The sequence below is a fragment of the Anopheles funestus genome, chromosome 3RL (assembly GCF_943734845.2).
Source record: "Anopheles funestus chromosome 3RL, idAnoFuneDA-416_04, whole genome shotgun sequence".
In the NCBI taxonomy this organism is placed as follows: Eukaryota; Metazoa; Arthropoda; class Insecta; order Diptera; family Culicidae; genus Anopheles; species Anopheles funestus.
This window is the reverse complement of record NC_064599.1, coordinates 1,594,047-1,613,745: the sequence shown is the minus strand read 5'-3', so window position 1 is coordinate 1,613,745 and position 19,699 is coordinate 1,594,047. Positions and strand designations below refer to the sequence as shown.

At 45.1% G+C, this 19,699-nt stretch overlaps 1 protein-coding gene and 1 long non-coding RNA gene across 2 annotated transcripts; one reads left to right on the top strand and one right to left on the bottom strand.

Annotated features, from left to right (window-relative positions):
- Nucleotides 1-32: 32 nt before the first annotated feature.
- Nucleotides 33-19,337, bottom strand: LOC125767260 (uncharacterized). The gene is made up of 7 exons (XM_049433641.1): nucleotides 18,478-19,337; nucleotides 4,646-6,248; nucleotides 4,367-4,561; nucleotides 4,126-4,291; nucleotides 3,598-3,894; nucleotides 3,300-3,516; nucleotides 33-3,209 (listed from the first exon to the last, which is right to left on the bottom strand). Exons 1-7 carry the CDS (start codon nucleotides 18,521-18,523, stop codon nucleotides 820-822), a joined length of 4,914 nt encoding a protein of 1,637 aa, XP_049289598.1. The 5' UTR covers nucleotides 18,524-19,337; the 3' UTR covers nucleotides 33-819.
- LOC125767302 (uncharacterized) lies at nucleotides 11,107-13,889 on the top strand. The gene is made up of 2 exons (XR_007418757.1): nucleotides 11,107-11,888; nucleotides 12,010-13,889. It is a non-coding gene; the product is annotated as an uncharacterized LOC125767302 (long non-coding RNA).
- Nucleotides 19,338-19,699: the final 362 nt, after the last annotated feature.

Genomic DNA, 19,699 nt, shown 5'->3' with positions numbered 1-19,699 from the left:
CAGTGATATCTTTTAAAATGAAAAACACACTCTTAAAATTCCATCCAATTTATTTAATTAATTGCGTTAGTTCATTTGCTATTTCATTCTATTGCCATACCATGCCTTCGCAAGGCTCTGTGGGGATATAGACAAAGCATGACAGGTGGTGATGTTCGAACATAATAAATTACAAATAAAATATTTTGCTCTCTTCCGTACTCAGATACGCAAGGCACAACATTTATTCCTGCGTTACACATTAAGTTCACGCGCAGAATTCCACCGCTAATATTGCGGCGCTGTGATGTGCTGTGCATAGGAAGAAGGTTAAAAATCTATTGAATGATAAAAATTGCATGAAACTGCAGATAAATACAGTGTTATAAAAACATACAGTGGCTTAACTTCTACGACAATAAAGTGCTGCACAGAGCCGACCTTTTTGCACTGAGGGCTCTAGCTAATGTTACTAAACTGTATTGCACTCGTGGAAGCGCACATAAACGGCCACAAACGGGGCCAGTCCAAGGGCCGGGCGGAATAATTTGACGCATCCACGGCTATTAGTTTACATCAATTAAATTGATCGAAATTACATTTCTTTGGCAACTTCCGAGAAAGAGTGGTTCTAGAAATCTGTAGACGGATGTTGGCTCCATCCGTTTTATGCTACCACTGCCCCTATGTTGCTGTATAATCGCCTTTACTATAGCAGCACTCTCTTTCTCACTATCAACAAAGATACGCGGTGCGGCAGAGGCACTTCCTTTACACTAAAACATGTAATAATTCTACCGAGCATTTTAAATCGAATTCCATACTTCGTTCCGTGACCGTTTACTGAAATCGTCGAACCTGCTGCAAAACCCAACCTCGACTATTGGTGGCGGTTGGCTGCTTTACTGCAGACGGGTTTGAAATGACTGCCACCGGTTGACGCTTACATTGGCCAAGATGCGCCGGTTTGGCCGGGATTGGCGGTGGTGGACCCGAATTCCGTTGATGACCCTCTCCCGAGGCTCGTTGTTTAGCGCGTGGAGATGTAACAGGAGCCAGTGCTTCGTACAGATGATGCTGGTGTTCGGATGTGCCAATATTTGCACGTTGCCGATCATTGTCATCGCCACTGTAAACTGCCGAATCGCGGAAATCATGCTCGAGACACTCCTCAACTGTGCGCTCGTAGAAGCAGCACTGTTCATCATCATCGTACACGGTGTTGTTGGCTTCCTGCGTGTACAATCCCATCTTTCTGGTGTCCTCACACACACTATCACTGGAGGAGCTCGATGCCAGCACCGAGTCCCGTTGCTGATCGTTGTTTACCGATTGCATCGATGCCCGGTTGATGAGCACGTTCTGGTTCGTTCCGCTAGCGCCACTTGCGAGAACCGCGAGACCCGTGGTAGACGTGGTGGACGCTGACAACGGTTGGCAGAATAGCGTCTTTGGGTCGGCGTAGTCCAGATGCGCAATGCGTGATCCCAAATCGATGCTGCCCTGTTTGTAGATGTGACCGAACGAACCACCGCCATTTGGCTCGGAAAGTTTGCGCTGTAGTGAATGCAGCAAATTGCCCTCACTGCCCAGTGTGGTGGACGATGCGATGGATGTGGAGGTTGAAGAGTGCATCGAGATGAACCGTTGTAGGAAGCTCTTGTGTGCCGTTGTCTTCATGCTGAGACTTCCTTGTCGTTCGAGAAACGGCTGTTCCAACGAACAAGACTCCTCCGGTCCACTGGCCCCGAAGGGAGATGTTGGAGGCTGGGACGTTTTTTCTTCTTCGTCCGATTCCTTTTTCTGGCTGCTCGATTCTCGATGGTAGCTAATGTTGGTATCACTGTTACGGAGCAACTGAGGTGTTTTGTGCTGACTGGTCGCTTTCGTAACATGCAAACTCATGGCGTCCTCGCTAACAATACCTTCCAGCAAACCAAGTTCCGAATACGCTAATGTCACATAGTCCGACTCTGGACGTGTTCTTCTAGCAAACTGATTGTCGGTAAAGTTTTGACCCGAAGTTTTCCCATTGCAAACCATGCTACTACCGCTACCTTCACCACACGGCAACGAATGTCTCGCCAAACATGGCGGCGCATACTTGTACGGTACGTGTACGTTGCGGAGCAAAGATTCGTAGATCGGTTCCGGTTCGTCTAAACCAGAAACGATATCCTTTTGCGATTGATCTTTGGGGCTGTGAGATGAGCCATTCTCATCGGTGGTAGTAGTATCCACCTCCAACTCCTCATCACACGGTGGCTCCGTGCTCGGAGGTTCAGGTTTCCGTTCCGGATTCAGTAAACCGATCGGACGAGTACAACTAGATGCATCGAACGATTTCTTTTTCGTCAACGGTTTGTTTAGTACCTTATTGAACTGCTCCACGTCCAGAATAAGCTGAGATATGATTTCTGAATCTTTTCTCTGCTCACCACATTCACCCTCGTTCAAGCACGATTCAGTGTGCGATGGTGTGACCTGATGACGATCTTCTCCAACATAGATCGCTGGATCGGTTGCGGTTGATTTAGTCGTTGGTTCATCATCATTCGATCCACTGCACGCGGGTCCTGCAGCTGACGGCTCTACAGTGTTTTCTGGATCCGTTACACCCGTTTCACTGCTCACTTCCAGATCCGTGTAAAACGTGGAACTACTCGTTACAGTTTTCGGGCGCCGTTTGCGTATTTCGCTGATCCGCTTCGGTATCATGGTGCTGTTGTACGATCGGATACTGGCGAAGCTCTCCTTAACCTTCGAACCGCGTCTCGTCGGTGCGGATAGCTTTCTTCGCTCGTACAACGATTTCAGCAATCGTTCCTCCTCATCATCTGCCGGTCCAACCCTAGTCTCGGACCGGCTACGGGCAGGTTTGGGTGGTGGAGAAGATTGCTTCTTGGAAGGGGCAGAGGGACGCGTTTTTATTTCCTCTTGCAACTGTCGCTTCACCGCATCACATTTGCAGTCCTCGGTAGATGATTCATGGTTTTGTTGGTCGAGCGGCACAACTACTGACACACTTTCCAAATCGTTAGAATACGACCGGAACGATGGGGTCGACAGTCCGTTGACAGATGTTGCAGATGGATTATCTTTTTTTAGCAGATTTTTCTTCGATCTCATCCGCATCTCACTGCGACGAAATTGCTGACGACGTTCCAGGTATTCCGGAATAGGTGAGTTATTAGCTGGCCGCTTCCAGTACTGCTTATCTGTAAAACGTTCTGTGTGCCGTCCCGATAAAAAAGCAAACGAGCGATCGGTTAATGTATTTTGCCAAACATTACTGATGTATCGCTGCTGTTTTAACATACCATCTTCATCTCCCAGCTGCAGGACCAACTCTTTGGCCCTCGTTGGTATGTCGGTGTAGTGTTGTAGCATCGCTTGCTTAATCTGTTGCGTCCACAGGCGCTTTTCATCGCGATTGCGTGCCGTAAGCTGCAGTGCACCTTTGGGATCGTCAAACGGGATCACACGGAAGCTGATCGGTTCGCCCGGTAAATGCTCTACCAGCATTAAATTTTTGCACTACAATCAACGAAACAAACGACAAACAAACAGGTAAGAAAATGTTCTTCCGACGGGGATTAACGGGGATACAATACGTACCGGTATGTAGGCGCGAAATTGAAGTCTTTTGTCCTCCTTTGGCTTTGCTATGATGAGCATTGTTTGGAACAGTAGCACGATGCGAGGCTTGGAGTGCTCCAGTAGACGCCCCTCGTGTAACAGATCACCCAACACGGACAGATCGGGTCCAAGCCAACCGTCTAGAATGCCCGCCAGCTCTTTTACCAATCGCGCCTGGTCCAGCTTTGTTTTGACCTGATCGATATTGTGTGCGACTTTCTTCATCAGCTCGTGGGCCAACGCCACTTGTTGATCGTTGTAGTGTTTACGCAGATTCTGTAAAGAGAGGAATGAAAATGCAAAGTGCACAAGCATGACAAATGAATGCGAAATTAAATCTTGCACCGGTAGTGGTGATCGCTGTTTGTACAGACTATAAAGCTAATGATTTATGATCTTGAGTGATCGCGCATTTGCAATCCTGTTTGCTCCAATCAATGCAAACGTCCTTGAACGCGGCATCAAATCCGTAGCAGTAAAGTCTTCCATTCTGGTGCGCATACTTACGTCGAGCAGTAGATGATACTTTAGAATCCGCTGCACGGGTTTCAACAGATAGGACCCCAACGGGAGTGTATGCTTCAGCATTTTCTGAGTTGACACAAGCAGCGCATTCGTATGCGTCGCTTGCAGTAGTGTCGTTAATAGTGAAATGGCTTCCGGATACCTTGTGCTATATATATAAAAAAACACCATTAACAAGAGTCGAGTCAAAACGAGTACTTATCAAATATCTTCGCAAAATTACCAATACGTAGTGTAGCAACTGAATTCCGCATGGAGATCGATGAAGCAGTTTGAAATCGTAACCGGATCACCCTTCGCCTCCCGGAGCCGGTTAAGTAGCTTAAAGTTGAAATCATATATTTCCTGAATGTTGCTAAACAGTACCTTCAGCTGATCGTGCTTAAGACATGCCCGTTCTTTCCAATCCTCCAGATAGCTGTGATTAGCAAAGGTAAGAAGAAATTGTTATTAGAAACAGGTAGAACGTGATATCCTCAAAGTCAATCCTCAATCTACTAACCCTCTTATGACCTGTCCAAGATCCTTTACATAGCTGCTTTCGGAATCGATTATTTCCCGAACCGCCCGTTCGCACATTGTCATACCGGCAACAAAGGTAATGATTGGCGATCCAAGCTCATTCATTCCTTCGCAATGCCGCAGAACGTTACCATTATGCTCGGGTTCGCTGTGATCGGCCAAACTTTCCACGCTTGCTTGGTATGATCCTGGCGCACTACCTTTGCCCCCAGGCAGATGTAGCTCCGAACCGGAACTGCTAGTACTGGACGAGTACGAGCAAATGGACGACGCCGAGAGTGGTCTGGAGCTGAGCACTGGCGTATTCGGTGGAATTACCAAGGATGCTTTGCTAGAGTACGGTGATCCACTGGTGGTCGTATCCAGGCTTGGCGTCGACGTTGACGGACAATGCTCAATATTGACGCGCGTGGTCAATTTGGGTGAGTTAGGAACGGACACCTTACAATTTTTGTTGCTGTCAAGCAATTTTGCCCGTGCATCGGCCAACGTCGTCAGCCGATCGTCTGGCTGACCGCCGGTCGGAACGTCTCGACCAAGATTGGGATAGTAATTGAACGCCTCTACCACGGTATTACGATGCTCCGTTGCCGCGTTGGTGCAATTTTCTACGAATGCATCTTCCATGTTTATTTCATTTCTCAACACAACATCTCTACCTTCGGTAGGATCAGTGCTTGGAGTGACAACAGGACTGCCCAGTTGGTCACTATCCGTCGCTCCATTAGTAGAGACGACGGAAGAATCGGATTTTTCTAAATCTACCGTAAGTGATTGAATTTTTAACTGCAATGCAGACACGTTCTGTAGTTCCTCCACTGGGGTAAAGTGTTTTTCCGTAGCAATGTTTCCATTGCCATCCATTACGGTTCCAGTCACCGTATCCAGCGCCATTGCACTCGGTGTGTTATCTCCCACACCGGGACTTTCGACCCTCGTCGTCCGATAGTGCCTGTTCAGGGCATAGGAGTTTATATCGCCGATGAAGAGATCGATCAGTTCACTGTTCACATGTGTAAGTTTGGCGATATTTTTCGACAGCGGTAGTTGCTGCTGCTTGTGATGCGTTACTTGCGATGGTACAGCGGCCGACGGGTTTCTCGAAGGCTTTCGACTAGGAGCGCTGAACGAAGCGGACTGGACATGGTTGCGGACGAATGGCGCAGCTGACGCGGCCGTCTCGCCGTTGCTGCTAGTTAAGATACTACCGTTCGTATCTGCTGTGTTGGACACCATCCGTTGCACATTTGGTGACACCAGGTTGAAGAATTTATCGGAAAACTTTTTCACCCTTCCTGCATTCAAATCGGAGCTCGGGGAAGCTGCAGTTGACCTGAATACGTTGGAGCGCGGTGCTCCAACACTAGCTGTCTTACCGTCAGTCAATCCCGATTGCCCAGCGCTGTTGAACACGTCCGTGGATTCTTGTTTGATCGCATGAGCAATGCTTTTCAGCGCTTCGGGTGGCGGTGGTTGGGGTTTGTTGTTGGACGATTCGACTAGTTGTTTAGCTTCTTCGCTGAAGTTATTGGCTAGAGTATCCAAGTAGCCCAGTACCGATGGGCCGATATCGGTGCTGCTTCCTGAAAAGCAAACAAACAAACAAACAAACAGCGAGTTAATCATACGCTTTTTCATACATACATATGTTGGCGAATGTTTAGCCGGAATAAACGTTGAAGCCGTATATCAACGGGCAGGATATATGTACATATACTGAGGCAGTAGATAAATTGATAAATTTGTATATTTTTGTTCAACAACATGAACGTATCTTATCACAAGGGGTACGAATGGCATCGATAGTTAAGGTCTGCGTGCGTGTGAGTGGGTGGCCAGGGTTTCCCGGGGTATGAATAATTTGTAGCTTCTTTCATCGTTGCACTATTTCTTCCACTGCCACTTTCATTTGCGTCCAACTCTCCACGCCATCGAGGGTGAAGAACGGAGCGTGAAGAGAACGGTCAAAAACACACGTTTTTCGGCACTTTATTGATTTTTATTTTTGTCGACACGTCACATTCATTATACACCATTTTCTTACACCTTCATTCTTAACACTCCGGTGGCCGAGTGGTGTTCGATCAAGCTTTTCTCTCATCGTCGTCCACTAATGTGCGAGTCCTCCTCAGTCCGCGGTGGAGATGTTGGTCGGCAATATGTGAACTCTCATGTATGTGCCGTGTTACGAAGAAGCAACGGAAACGACAGAAAAAAAACAACAAGACACTCATGCTTGTGGCCAGTGGGTAGGTATTTGTCTCTTTCGATTCATCAAATGGAAATTTATATTACCAAAAATAAGAAAAAAAAAGCGTTCCCCGTTTTCTATCTGTCTCTGCCGTAGGAGCCTTTTTTGAAAACTCTTTAATTCACTTTCTTCCCACGTGAAATGCAGCACCAAAAAGTTCGATGGCGTCCGTGGTGTCACCGTTACACCACGGCAGCTGCTGCTGGATGCATTTGGAGTTCCCGTTGCGTGAACTGTATGTAAATAACGCTTTCTGAGTGTATGTCAATGTCGCTTACAGTCATGCAGGCTGTTGGCAACAAACACGCCCATATCCCACACCAACGAGCTGGTGACGGATAACGCAGCTTTGCGGAGGCGGCTGGACGGAATGCACAAACCTCCTAAAAAAAACATTAACCCGTCACAGATTAAATGAGGATTATCAAAATGTTAAATGAAGTGGGAAGAAGAAAAAAATCACTGCAAACCATTCCCAGCTGGACTCGTTTCCTGACAAATTAAAGGGTGCCATGAAAAAGAAAAAAAACAACAAGTACTCCACAAGTAGTAAAGTACGAAACGATCACTTCAATGGTTACTGCAACGTAGTACAGTTAATGAAGAATGGATTCCCTTTGATGGTGGTCCAACTGTCAGCTGGGGGCTATTTCTTTCCACACTTGCATAATGTGTTTTAAGTCGGAACCTCGATATCGGTCCCCCTCTTCGACGACAGTCTCTTTTACCCAGAAATATACATATACACCACGCATAAGTTCAGCATACGATTTTCGTGACGTGAGTGTAAAAGCTTAAAATAGCTGATCCGAACCAGTCCCGTCCAATAATGCTACCGGGCCATCCAGAGTTTCTAGACGTCCCCGGGATGCGAGGTTTAAGGTTATGGACGTTAGAATAGCATTAGTTATATGAAACGGTCCGCTCTGGTGCCGGCGCATCATCAGTGGAAGAAGAACGCATCAGAATCATGATCGGGGGTGCATTATGTTGCCATTGAAAAGAAAAACACACGACACACTCCACTTAGCCATCATCACAAGCACGTGCTGAGCATTATTGTGGTGCAGTGGTTAAGAATAAAACACGACAACATATCTAATGTATCTTGCCATCGAGTGCCTCGGAGAGCGAACATTCGATCCGATCCGAACACACGTGATGGAGGAGTATCCGTCGAAACGTGAGACTTTTCGAAAGATTTTATTTTTACGTTCCTGGTTCGATAATTTGTTAGGTTAGGGAGCTAACGTGTTAATTAAATGAAGGAGCAATTAAAGGGAAAGAGAGTCATAATAGTCAAAACAATGGAGATTTAACGTGGAGAACATACGCTCCTTTCTAGGTTCCATCTTTCATGAAAAACTTCACCGAAAACTCCTTTTTTGTCGACGTGTTTTGCGTGTTTCACGAGTGCATTTGTATATTACCTTTTAATGGTTTGCTATATAATTTCCCTTCGCCATTTTCACTCAAAAAATCTGAAGAAAGAAGACAATTCTCAGCAAAGATTCAAACCTATTCCCAAGATATAAGAAAGATCCCATGCATCAAAGTACGAACATAAGAGAGCAAAAGTCGAACCGAAGTAAAGTCTTCTTACCATAAAAATTAAACACACAGAAAGGAATGATCGTTCGGTTCGTAATCGTAAAACACTCATCATTACTTTTCGCGTTCAAAAATCTTTCCATTTACAAATCACGCTCATCTGTCTCGTGAAAAGACGCAGCAGACACAGCACGTTTCATATGTAAGGCACTCACTTACGCGCACAAACACCATGTGGGGCTATTCGAAATCATTAACCGCTTCAATATGATCATCACATGAACGTAACGATGGATACAGTGTGGAAAAATTGAAAGATCTACTTCAAAGCCATCTGTGACTAAAAATGGATTTCTTTAAAGTTGGCGCTCACCAAGCAGCGCCGGTTATTGTATTTTCTTAATATATCGATCGCTCTCTGCTCACGTGCTGCATTTTTATCAGTAGAGTTTGATTCGAGTGGAGTGTTTCGGGTCCAATCGACAACATATTAAGTTTCTTCCCTTTTGCTCCGAACAGGGTCACAGCTGTGTTTTTTTTAAATATTAATGCTTGATTGCTGGGACTGATAATGCTTGATGTATTATATTCAATACGCAAGGACATATGAAATGGACCTTTTCGTGCAGTTCTTATTTTAATTGTTATAAATTTATTTCGTTAAACCCGTCCCATTTGTCCCGGTGTGCCTTTGCAGGCAACAAACAAAAAAATACTTTGCCCTTTACAACAAAATAAAATGCACTTGTTTCTGAGAGCCATCAAAAGCGCCCCATAAGGAGAGTGTTATTGGCGATAATCAGGCTATGGTCACGATATTACACAATGCGAACCATTCGATTAAGCTACCACACATTGAGTAAGGACACTGGGTGCTGGGTGCTGGGTGCTAGGCAATTATGTGCAGCTTCTACCATCTCCTGCCAACGATGATGACTCCATTCAATGGCAAAAAGCGACCGAAGGTCAAATAATAAACGTAGCGCCCAAAAGTGCCCAACACACCACCGGAGACCATGATAAATTGGTGAAATACCATATAAGGCAGGTGAAGTTGGTTTTATCGCTACAGAGTTATCCTTGCTTTCGGCGAAAATGAAAAAAAACGAGAGCCAAAAATCAACGGAACGAGTCTCTCCTTTCGATCGTGCCCGGTTGATGTTGGTTTTAGCTTTTTTTTCACTCCCTTTCTTCGAGAAAAAACGGCTGTGCAGTGATCTGTTTAAGCCGCTCACTGATTGATATGTGCCGCAACGATGAACTAATTCACCGTGTTTCATGTCATGTTCAGCATGTCAAACTTTGCATCGGCAAAACACACCTCCAGAACAGGCTGTGTGTGTGCTGTGGAATGATTAAAATAATGTTGATGATGAGGTAACCCCGGAAGAAGGTACCGGGTGGAGGGGGGGGGGGGGGGGGGGGGGGTTATGCACGGTAACATCTGAACCGGTGTCGAATGTGTCGCTGACAAGCCGCTCCTTCATTAGTCAGCTGTCGAAACTGTCCGAAACTACTTCCAGTTTCTTTCTTGGCCGGACAATGGAAAGTCGTCTTCCAAATGGAGGCGGATCGCTATGCTGAGGTGTGGGCAAAACGAGTTCATTAAATCAACATTCGAAGCACTATACTCTTCCGTCTTTGCCGTGTAGGGTTCCATTTTTTTTTACATAACTCCAACACACTCACAGTCCGCGTCTTCTTGAGCGACGGACAATCGCATACGAGACAGTAGCCGTAGCAGCGGTGAAGACGATAACGATGGCAAACGAAGTGTCACATCCCTTTACCTTATACTTGCCATTTGTGACACACACGCGTTACGAATATCAAACACTGCAAGCACTGCAGTACGCAAAAAAGGTTCAGTACACTTTCGAACTGTGAGCTAATTTAATTATCGTTTTAAAGAACGACGATCAACAACGTCAACCTGTTACATGTCTGAGGACGCTTCTGGACGTCTGATTGCCGTTGCTGTTTGCTTGCTTTACAATGTAAGAATTGCACCTCCGTCTTTCAAAATCGTCTAGCGCCACTTCCGACACACAATTTTGTGACCTTCTATTGCACAGATACACGTTAACAGCTATACCAGAGTACATACACATCCATGAACACCGATAACGATAAGATATGTAATAGCATCGCGAGTATATTGTTGCTTTTGCGCGTATGAAGATAATGCACCGCTGATAGATTTCGTCTACTTCTTGGAAATGGTTTCACAATGCCAATGTTTTTTTTTTCGATAACTTCCAATTATTATCAATGTTTACTTTTCAGCTGCCTGAAGCTGTTGCAGAACAGTCCACAAAACATTAATATGCTACACTGATATTACGATCGATGTCAACGCGCAAAGAAGCCTGTCGGTAAAGGCACGCACAACGAACCACATTTCACACCCTTTTCTTTTGGTTAGCAGCTCTGTTTAGCCTTCTGCTAGTTAGGCTTGGAAGTACCGCCGAGTGGTACAGGGAACGAGACTTACCTAGGTTACCAGTCACGCGATGCCACTCGCATCGACCACCGACAACTGACGGCTTCTGGCTCGCTAGTTCATGCGCGATACTGCGGCTCGTACGTGTGTGTTCGTATCTTAGTACCGACACGGCCACTAAACGTCGACTACTGCTGACCGCCGCCGCTTACTCATATCGTTGACGCCCGCAAACAGTGTACCGTGTCTCATATGGCGCTGATGATTTATTTTCTTATCAACGCATCGGATAGTGTTTGGGTTCGCAACAGCATGCGATGGAACACACAAACACAAACCGCGAACTAATAACCGTAGGGAATTGCTTCCAAAACATTACACACCTAGCAAATGGTTTCACGTGCTTTCATGATTAAAACACTCTGATATACCTATTTGCCAAGCAAAAAAGAGCTTCAGTTGACTGTTGTTACCTCGCACAAGCTCGCATTTCGTTCTTTGTTACAAGATTGCCACATCCGAGTGTGGGGTTTGTTCTGAGCAAGAGAGACTTGCGACTATTACGACTTGTGGAATACCCTGCAACAGGACACACAATGGCACAATTGCATGAGCAAAATGTTAAAAGGGAAAATATTCTCGTGCGATGCAGAAATAGGTCGTCACTATGAATTGCATTCTTCAGTCTGGGGACGTTTGCAACATTCCTGTGCCTCAGCTTACACTACACCACTGTACCAAAGGGAAGAGAGGAGGATCGAGCTTTCGAAAAACGATAAATCACGCTGCATAAGAGACAACAATCTGTGCATTCTTCAGCATGAAAATCGTACTACAACTACATTCGCAATTTGGATGACGATCCAACAGCACTCTCCGCCCCACTAAACGTCGGATGACGAATGTATGCTTTTAACCCTGTGATGATAGTGGCATTTAAGTTGGGAGAACTATCCGTTAGATGGTTGACATGTCAGCGTAAGTATAAGTAACCTTACGAAACCTGTCAGTCGTAAATATGTCTACGAGCTTTCCTGCCATCGCCATATAACATTTCTTCGGAACAAAATTATACACCGTGCTTATTGCTATATTGCAGGGTCGTTGGGAATATGGCCGCTCTGCACGGGTTGATGAATTACGCGGTAGTCAGCGAAGCAGAACCGGAATTAGGGAGTGACTTTCGATTGAACGGATTGTGCAGGGGGAAGCTTTCATTCGTTTACGAAATCTCTGCTTACAGTATTGCTCCGAACTAATTCTCCAAATGCCGCCAAGTATCGTAACAGTTGGACAAGAATGGAGGCTTGCTTGTTGGTTCTGGATTCTTAATCTAATTTGCATGGCGAATACGATTGACATTTTCGTGGTTCATTATGTAGCAGCCTATCGCTAGCTGGCCTTTTCTTCCAACCTCCTAAACACGCTCGTTGATAGCGAGTATGAGTCAGAATAAAGTTTTAACGTTTTGTAAAATTCTTGTCTCAAATCCAGGATCACCCAAGAATTCGACGATGCTGTAAACCTGTTATGATGGCGGTTTCTTTTTGCGTTTTAACTTTGCCGCCCATATTCTTATCAACGTTGTTTCATGTCTTTACATTCTACCGGTACAAAATTAGTTCCAGCTCCAGACGCAGTCCAGGTACATTGCAAAAAGGGAGGTTTGCGATTCGCGATGAAAAGTTTAAATCCGCATTAAACAACACTGCCAAGCTGAAACCACTTTCTCTCTCACTCCTTTACCGCTGGTCGCGGTACGGATGATGGTGCAGTCGCTGTAAATGGCATTCATTCAAATTGCACACAAACCCCTTCGCGTTCGTCCCGATCATCTCGCTGCTTCCGCTTGCGCACTAAGGGCAGTAAACGAACGCGATCGTTAGGGTGACGTTTAAACAATTTAACGTTGCGCACCGGCTGGTTTAAATGCGCGGAAGCAACGCAAACATAATACAATACCACGTCGCGACTCCCTCGCGCGTGTTTGTGTCGATGGTTTTGCCTCGATCAACAGCTTCCCCTTTGGAACAGAACGCAGCGACTGTAAGCAGCAGTAGCTCGGAGCCCTAATAAAGCTCAACCACACTTGTCCCCGTGAAACATCCGCCGTACCGGTGACATATTGAAAAGCCGTAGCGATACAATCACAACATAGCACCAATACTTGTGCTAGCAGTGTATATTGCCACCACAGTCACCATCTTCACCACTAACCACCCGACCCTTCGGTCAAAGACAGCATCATGTATCACATGTTTCCAGCTCTTCCGTTCAGTATCCAACGCGTGTGTCCGCCTTCCTTAGCGGCTGTTTGCCAGTGTTGGTCACGGCGCAAGGTTTGTCGCGACAAAACCTATCGAACACGCTGTGGTTGTCCTCCATATAGCAGAGCACAGGCCCTTTTCGCAAAATACATACTACAAACAAACACTAACTGCTGGTAGTGCGCCGGTGACGACGCCACTATGGTCGGTTCGTGCCTGCTTGCATCAATCTTAATCTATTTTGAATGAAGTGAACGAAGGTTGATGAGGAAGAAGGGAAAAAGGGAGAATGAGGCCGGGAAGGGAGGGAGGGAGGGGGGTGGGAGGCATACGGAACTGGGAATGCATACAATATCAGATGGCGTGAATTTACCACCCCACTGGGTTCGCTTGCATCGACGCTAGAATATGCATGCCTGGATCGTGAGTCATTTTCCGTAGCTCGAACTGACGTCGTAGTTCGACCAGGGTCGATTCGTTTTGCTCCACCGGCGGACGAATTTGCGTTATCAAGTTCATCTATTCCCATCTGACCCGTAGGGGGGCAAATCTATATTCATGATCATTAAGCTTTGGTTGGGGAATGCACCGGATTGCTGACTAGTACAGGTATTTCTGATGAGTCCACCATAGTGATCGATTCTGAACTGATCGTACAAAATAATCGTTATGAACGATGAGCAGTATATTCTACGTTAAAACTGTGCGTTAAGATTATCCACTACGCAAACTAAGCGGGCACGGGGGAAGCCCGAGGCTGATAAATTAAAAATTAATTTAAAAATTTGATATATTTTAATGCGAATTTTTTGCAATAAGTTTCTTTTCACTCAAATAATACTTTAAAAGAAGATTGGATTAAAAATTAACAAAAAAATTTAAAAAAAAAATTCCACTCGAAAATTTCATAAGGGGTACCCCTTGCCATTTTTTTGAGAAATTTAGCAAAATTTAAAAAATTGTTTTATTTTCATGCGAAATTGTTACAATAAGTTTCTTTTCACTCAAATAATGCTTTAAATTAAAAAAAGCATACAAAAACTTAAAAAAATCAATAAAATCTATAAATTTACCAATCTCCAAGGCTCATTTTTGCACCAAGTTTTGTCTATAACTCGGTTGGTATCCAACGGATCGCCAAACTTTAACTTGTGGTCGATAGATGACACCAATGGCTACATTTTCTTCTTGGACGGCCATGCTCTCAGATGTCTGTGCCAGAAGTTATTCGAGGAACCAAGCTCCTTACCCTGTTTGAGAAAATGTAAAATGTTCCTCATTTTTCTGCAATTCAGCAAAATTTTTAAATGTGATATATTTTATTGCGAATCTGTTGCAATAAGTTTCTTTTCATTCAAATATTGCTTTAAATTAAAAAAAGAATAAAAAATCAGAAAAAAATTTCAAAAAAAATTTCCACTCGAAAATTTCATAAGGGGTACCCCTTGCCATTTTTTTGAGAAATTTAGCAAATTTTAAAAATTTGTTTTATTTTAATGCGAAATAGTTGAAATAAGTTCCTTTTCACTCAAACAATGCTTTAAATTAAAAAAAGAATAAAAAATGATAAAAAAAAATTATAAATTTGAAAATTTCCTAAGACTATAGCCTTAATATTTTTTCCACACATTTTCGTTTCAACTCACGTATTTACTCATTTTGCAACTCGACTCACCGCGGCTACATGTTTACACTCATGAGTGAGTAAGTGAAAAAAGAGTCGCTAAAACTCCTCGTGGTGAATGAACGAAATTCGTTCAATACAACGTTTCAACTCACTAGCTCTTACTCACTTTGCACATCTCTACTACGGAGGGACGTTCTGGATGGGATTCGATACCCGTTCCTGTCGTGTGAAACCGGCGCCATTTCCGTGTTGTTCGAGACCCAGTAAACACGGCCCCAGTTGGCGTTCTACTGCAGTGTTTGCTGAGGAGACAATTCCTAAATTAGTTTGCTGCAGCAAGAAACAAATTAAAATGCAGCAATAAAAATTAAAAAAAACCAACACAACCCAGCTCTATTACGCAGCGTTGTGTCGTCGATAGCTTTTCGATAAACACTTCTCCTCCTTAACATTGTGAGACATTGCAATTAAGCGAGCTATTTATCACTTTAAACAACGTCCTATATCGTTTGCGCCAAACCCCTGGCGCCAAGATCCACGATCGCTGGTAATGGAAACCCCGGTCAGCACCCGCGTGCCAACAGGCGGCTGCCGACGAAAACGATACGGAGAAACCCTACTCGGATGGCCAGTGGACGTGCGCGCCGCTTCGACCGCAGCACGCCAAAAGCAATATGCGCCGAGCGGGCGTATTGCAATGCAACCCACGCTTTGCGGCGCCGAACAGCCACTAGATGGAGTTGGCGCGGACTTTGGCCACTGAGTCGTTGTCCCGCTTGCATAATTTCTCTCCGGAAGATCCGTGGCCGCTTTTGTCCCTGTGTGTGTGTGTGTGTGTGTGCGTGCTCGCGACAATCTGATTATGATTGTGCATGCATTACCGTCTGTCACCCTTCCGTCTCCTTCTCCTCCACCGCGCCTCGGATCAAAGTGGCACCAGTGTAGACGACCGATGTATCAGAGTATGTCTAGATTGTCGCTTGTGCCACTGGTTGCAACTACACTTAATCGCTCAATATTCGTCACACTGTGCATATGCAAGTGCGATGATAAACAGCCTCCCCGCCCGTGTAGTATAGTGATTTTCACGCGCCCAAGCATAATTAGACTGTCATTTATTTAGCATAATAACTCGTCGTCCACGTCATCACGCACCAGAGCAGTGGAAAAAAGTGATCATTTATCATGTCCCTCCCGGTGCGCTGGTTGCCGTTTTACGATATTCGGCCTGGGATCCCTTATTATATGTATATAGCGACACTTTCATCAGAAGTCCTACGCCGAATGGTGGTGCCGATCGTGGATGATCGTGGAGTCAGTTGTTTACATTACGAAATCCCACGACTGATGGGTTTCTATTTTTTCGACAGCATCCATCTCGGAAGAAGCGGCGACAAAACTTCCGTTGCGCACGCAATGTCACCGGAAATAGAGACGTGCAAACAAACGTGAGTTGACGGATGAGACGGATTCGGATAGGGCTGAATGGCTTCTTTTACGCGTGTATCGTCACGGTAGAAAACAGACAGCTCACACCACAGCGCGGTCAGTCTGGGCCATGTGATTTGTAAATATTGTACTAGAAAAGTATTCTCCTCTCTCAGTTTGGAGTTCTTGACAGCCGTATTGATTAAGTTGTCCTTGTCGTATATGTTGGACACTAATTGGCAAGTTATTCAAGAACCAGGGATCGTATTACCTGTAGTTTTTGTAATACAAACATAACCAATATTAACGATAAAAAAACACACACAAATCTCAAGTTCTTATCTTACGAAGAACGCTATCATTATATAACCGTTAGCTTTGCACCTCACATGAGTTCTGAATGCGGGTTATAAATGGACACAATTTGTACAATCATTATCAGCTTTGGTGGTTTGTCATATGCGATAGGACGCTTTCAATCGAACGTCCGGAAATGCAAACAAGACCTAAGTTACGTTAACCCGGCTCGAGTACTGGACGATGCGCCTACCACACCTAGAAACACACCAACGACCCTAAGGGTGGATATGATTGTCTGGTTTGGAGGAAAGCAACCATCCAATCACAAATCATCTGATAAGCGATCCTCTTGAAAGCGCAACGATTGAAAATGTTTCAAGTTTTCCTTCTTCCGTCCGATGCTCGAATTTCTACTCTACGACCGGCCGATAAACTTTTTTTCGAGTGGATGGGCGCGACTGACACTGCTCGTTGGATCGAAGGTGATTTCTGAAACCTGATGAGAATTATAAGAACGTATTTGAGATGATCGATTCGACGTGTTTTCGGTTTGGTTTTGCCCACTATGTCATGTTTTATTTTAAAATCGCTTGATTTTTGCAACATGTCCAATGTTTGCCGTCAACTCACAACACAACACTTGAGAGAATTGATTCTTCTTTGCCAATTTAACAACTTTTTTTTTATTGTCTCGTTATATACATGTAGCAGTATCCGATGTAACATAGCAAGAGAAATGAACTTCGTATAGCAGAAATTTTTGGCTGATGGCTTTCGGAGCCTGGAGTCTGTAACTGGTGACAGAGTGCCCCAAAACGATGGCCGCGTCGATTGAGGATGATCATCATCAATCATTCGCCGACGAAGGACGACATCTTCGCCGTCTGCTCGATTATCAATACGGGCGATCGTGTATAGTTCAACCGCTATTCGACGCATCCAGAGGTTTTGATTTTTACTAATTACAGACATCATACGCGATTTATAGCCGGCTGACCGGGTGACCTTGTTTGCTGTTCGCTCACTACTTCTCCGATCGCACACCGTCCGGAGGCGGAAAGCGCGAACATACATTCGCGTACAGACGCGTACACGATCACAAAGGTCCAGCGCGCGGAAGAGTTCAGGCCGCGGTTTTTGAACTCGCGCAAGCCAGACTATCTTTGGCAGTGGGCGTACATGGAAGAGCAATCCAGGGAAGGAAATCTGGACACCGACAATCGTCACCACGGGCCACGGTAGCTATCCGGAGGAAGTATGTTTTGCCGCAGAATTTGCGCGCGGCCTCCCCCTGCTAGGGGTTGTGTGGGGTGCGTCCGTGTGTAAAAATTGAGATCACGAACAAACCGCACAGTACCACCGGCACATCGAGCACAGCCCGTTTTGCAGAGAGATGTATTAGCAGCGGGTGGTGGCCACTGCATGGGGGGAGAGAGAGAGAGGAAACGGTTCAACAGGTTTTTCTTTTCAGAAGACGGAATCTGTGTACCGTCGTCCCGGCAGCAAGCAAGGGAGGGCACGATCAGTCTTCTTCTCCATTCGGAGTCTCGTCGACACCGTTTTGGTGGCCCCGCAAAGAACCCCACAAAGATACTGCACGAGATCGATCGCTCGCGTTCGTCCGCTACTTCTGTCAGCATCCCTCCTTTCGCTTCTACCCCGGCCACGCTTCACACACACACAGTGTGCATGCATTTTTCGCGCTCCTTCTCCTCCTAGTGTGCATCGGGGAGGGTTTAGTGAGCGGCATTTAAGCGTGTGTGTTTTTTTTTTCATTGCTTCGCGCATCTAGCTCGCAAGGCCTAGCGCTGGCTGACAGGGGCGGAATGATTCATATGATTCTAAATGCTCGATTTTACACCCTTTGCACTGGGCTGCCCTACTAGATGCGTTGACACATCGAGGGTTGAAGATGTAAATTTTACAACGCATGCAGCTTACTTACCGAAAAAATCCTCCCACCGTTCCGATCCGTCCGATTCCACATCCATGTTCTGTGCAGCAGCAGCAACCCCCTTCACGGGGGTATGTGGCTGTGTGTGTATTGTAGGTGTAGGTGTGTTTGTGCTCGCACGCTAAACGCACTACACTAATTCCATGCACTACCTTAGAACTGCTGCTAACTGCGATGGCAATGATGGTTGTGTGGTATCTTGCTTCACTCCACTTCAACTGTTTCCGTACTATTGGACAGCTGATTGCCGTAGCAAATAGCACTTAGATAACATTTCATTTATAACGCACCCATCGCTTCCTTCCAGTGCGTTCCAACTAAACAGACAACACTTTAGCACTATTACACACTTCAACCCCCGGATGGACCACTAGACCAAGCACACAATGCAGTATATGGGAGCAGAATAAGGCAGCCTTCTTGCTGGAGATTTCAGCTCGAACCTGTGCCGAAACATTGCTTTACATATGCGATTACACGACAGCGAGATCACGACGCACTAGAATATTCCCATTCACTATCGACGTGCGGAATGCTTAGGCAGGAGCAAAAAATATACCACCACCAAATTGTCACACGTTAGACAGGCGCATTAACCATAAGGGCAGTAAAATCTTTATCGCTACACAGCCCAGCAACAGCACGACCGCCATTCACGGGCGTGTAATTACACCAAACGACACGCACTCATTGAACACACTGCGGCCTAACCATTTAATTACTTATTAAAAGGGTAAAAGAAAAACATTCGAAATGTAAAACGCGACAGCAGAATGAGGCGAAGAAAATAGGTGTGCTTTGTTTTCCTGCTGTGCTGCTATTGTTGACGATCGCCGATGCTGCACTGATCATTCGGTTTCACGCTACCCTACCAGCACTAGCATGAACCAAGGGTTCACGTCAAATGAACCTTCCTGTTTGACATTTAATGTTGATATTTTAAATGCTATTTCTTCACACAATTTATTAGAACAAATTCAAATGAAATTAAAAATAAACAAAAGTAATTGTAATTTAATGTATAAAGGATTAATATTGAAAAAACTTTTTAGGAAAAATCAGAACAGCTGGATTGTTGGAAACGGTTCATTTACATGAATGTTAGTTGGGAAATATGTTGATGTTTGACAGATCCCCCTTGACGGATCGTGAAATGTTTCAATTGCGTATTTAAAGGGGTTGGTTTTGATCGATGATCAATTTATGTTGAATT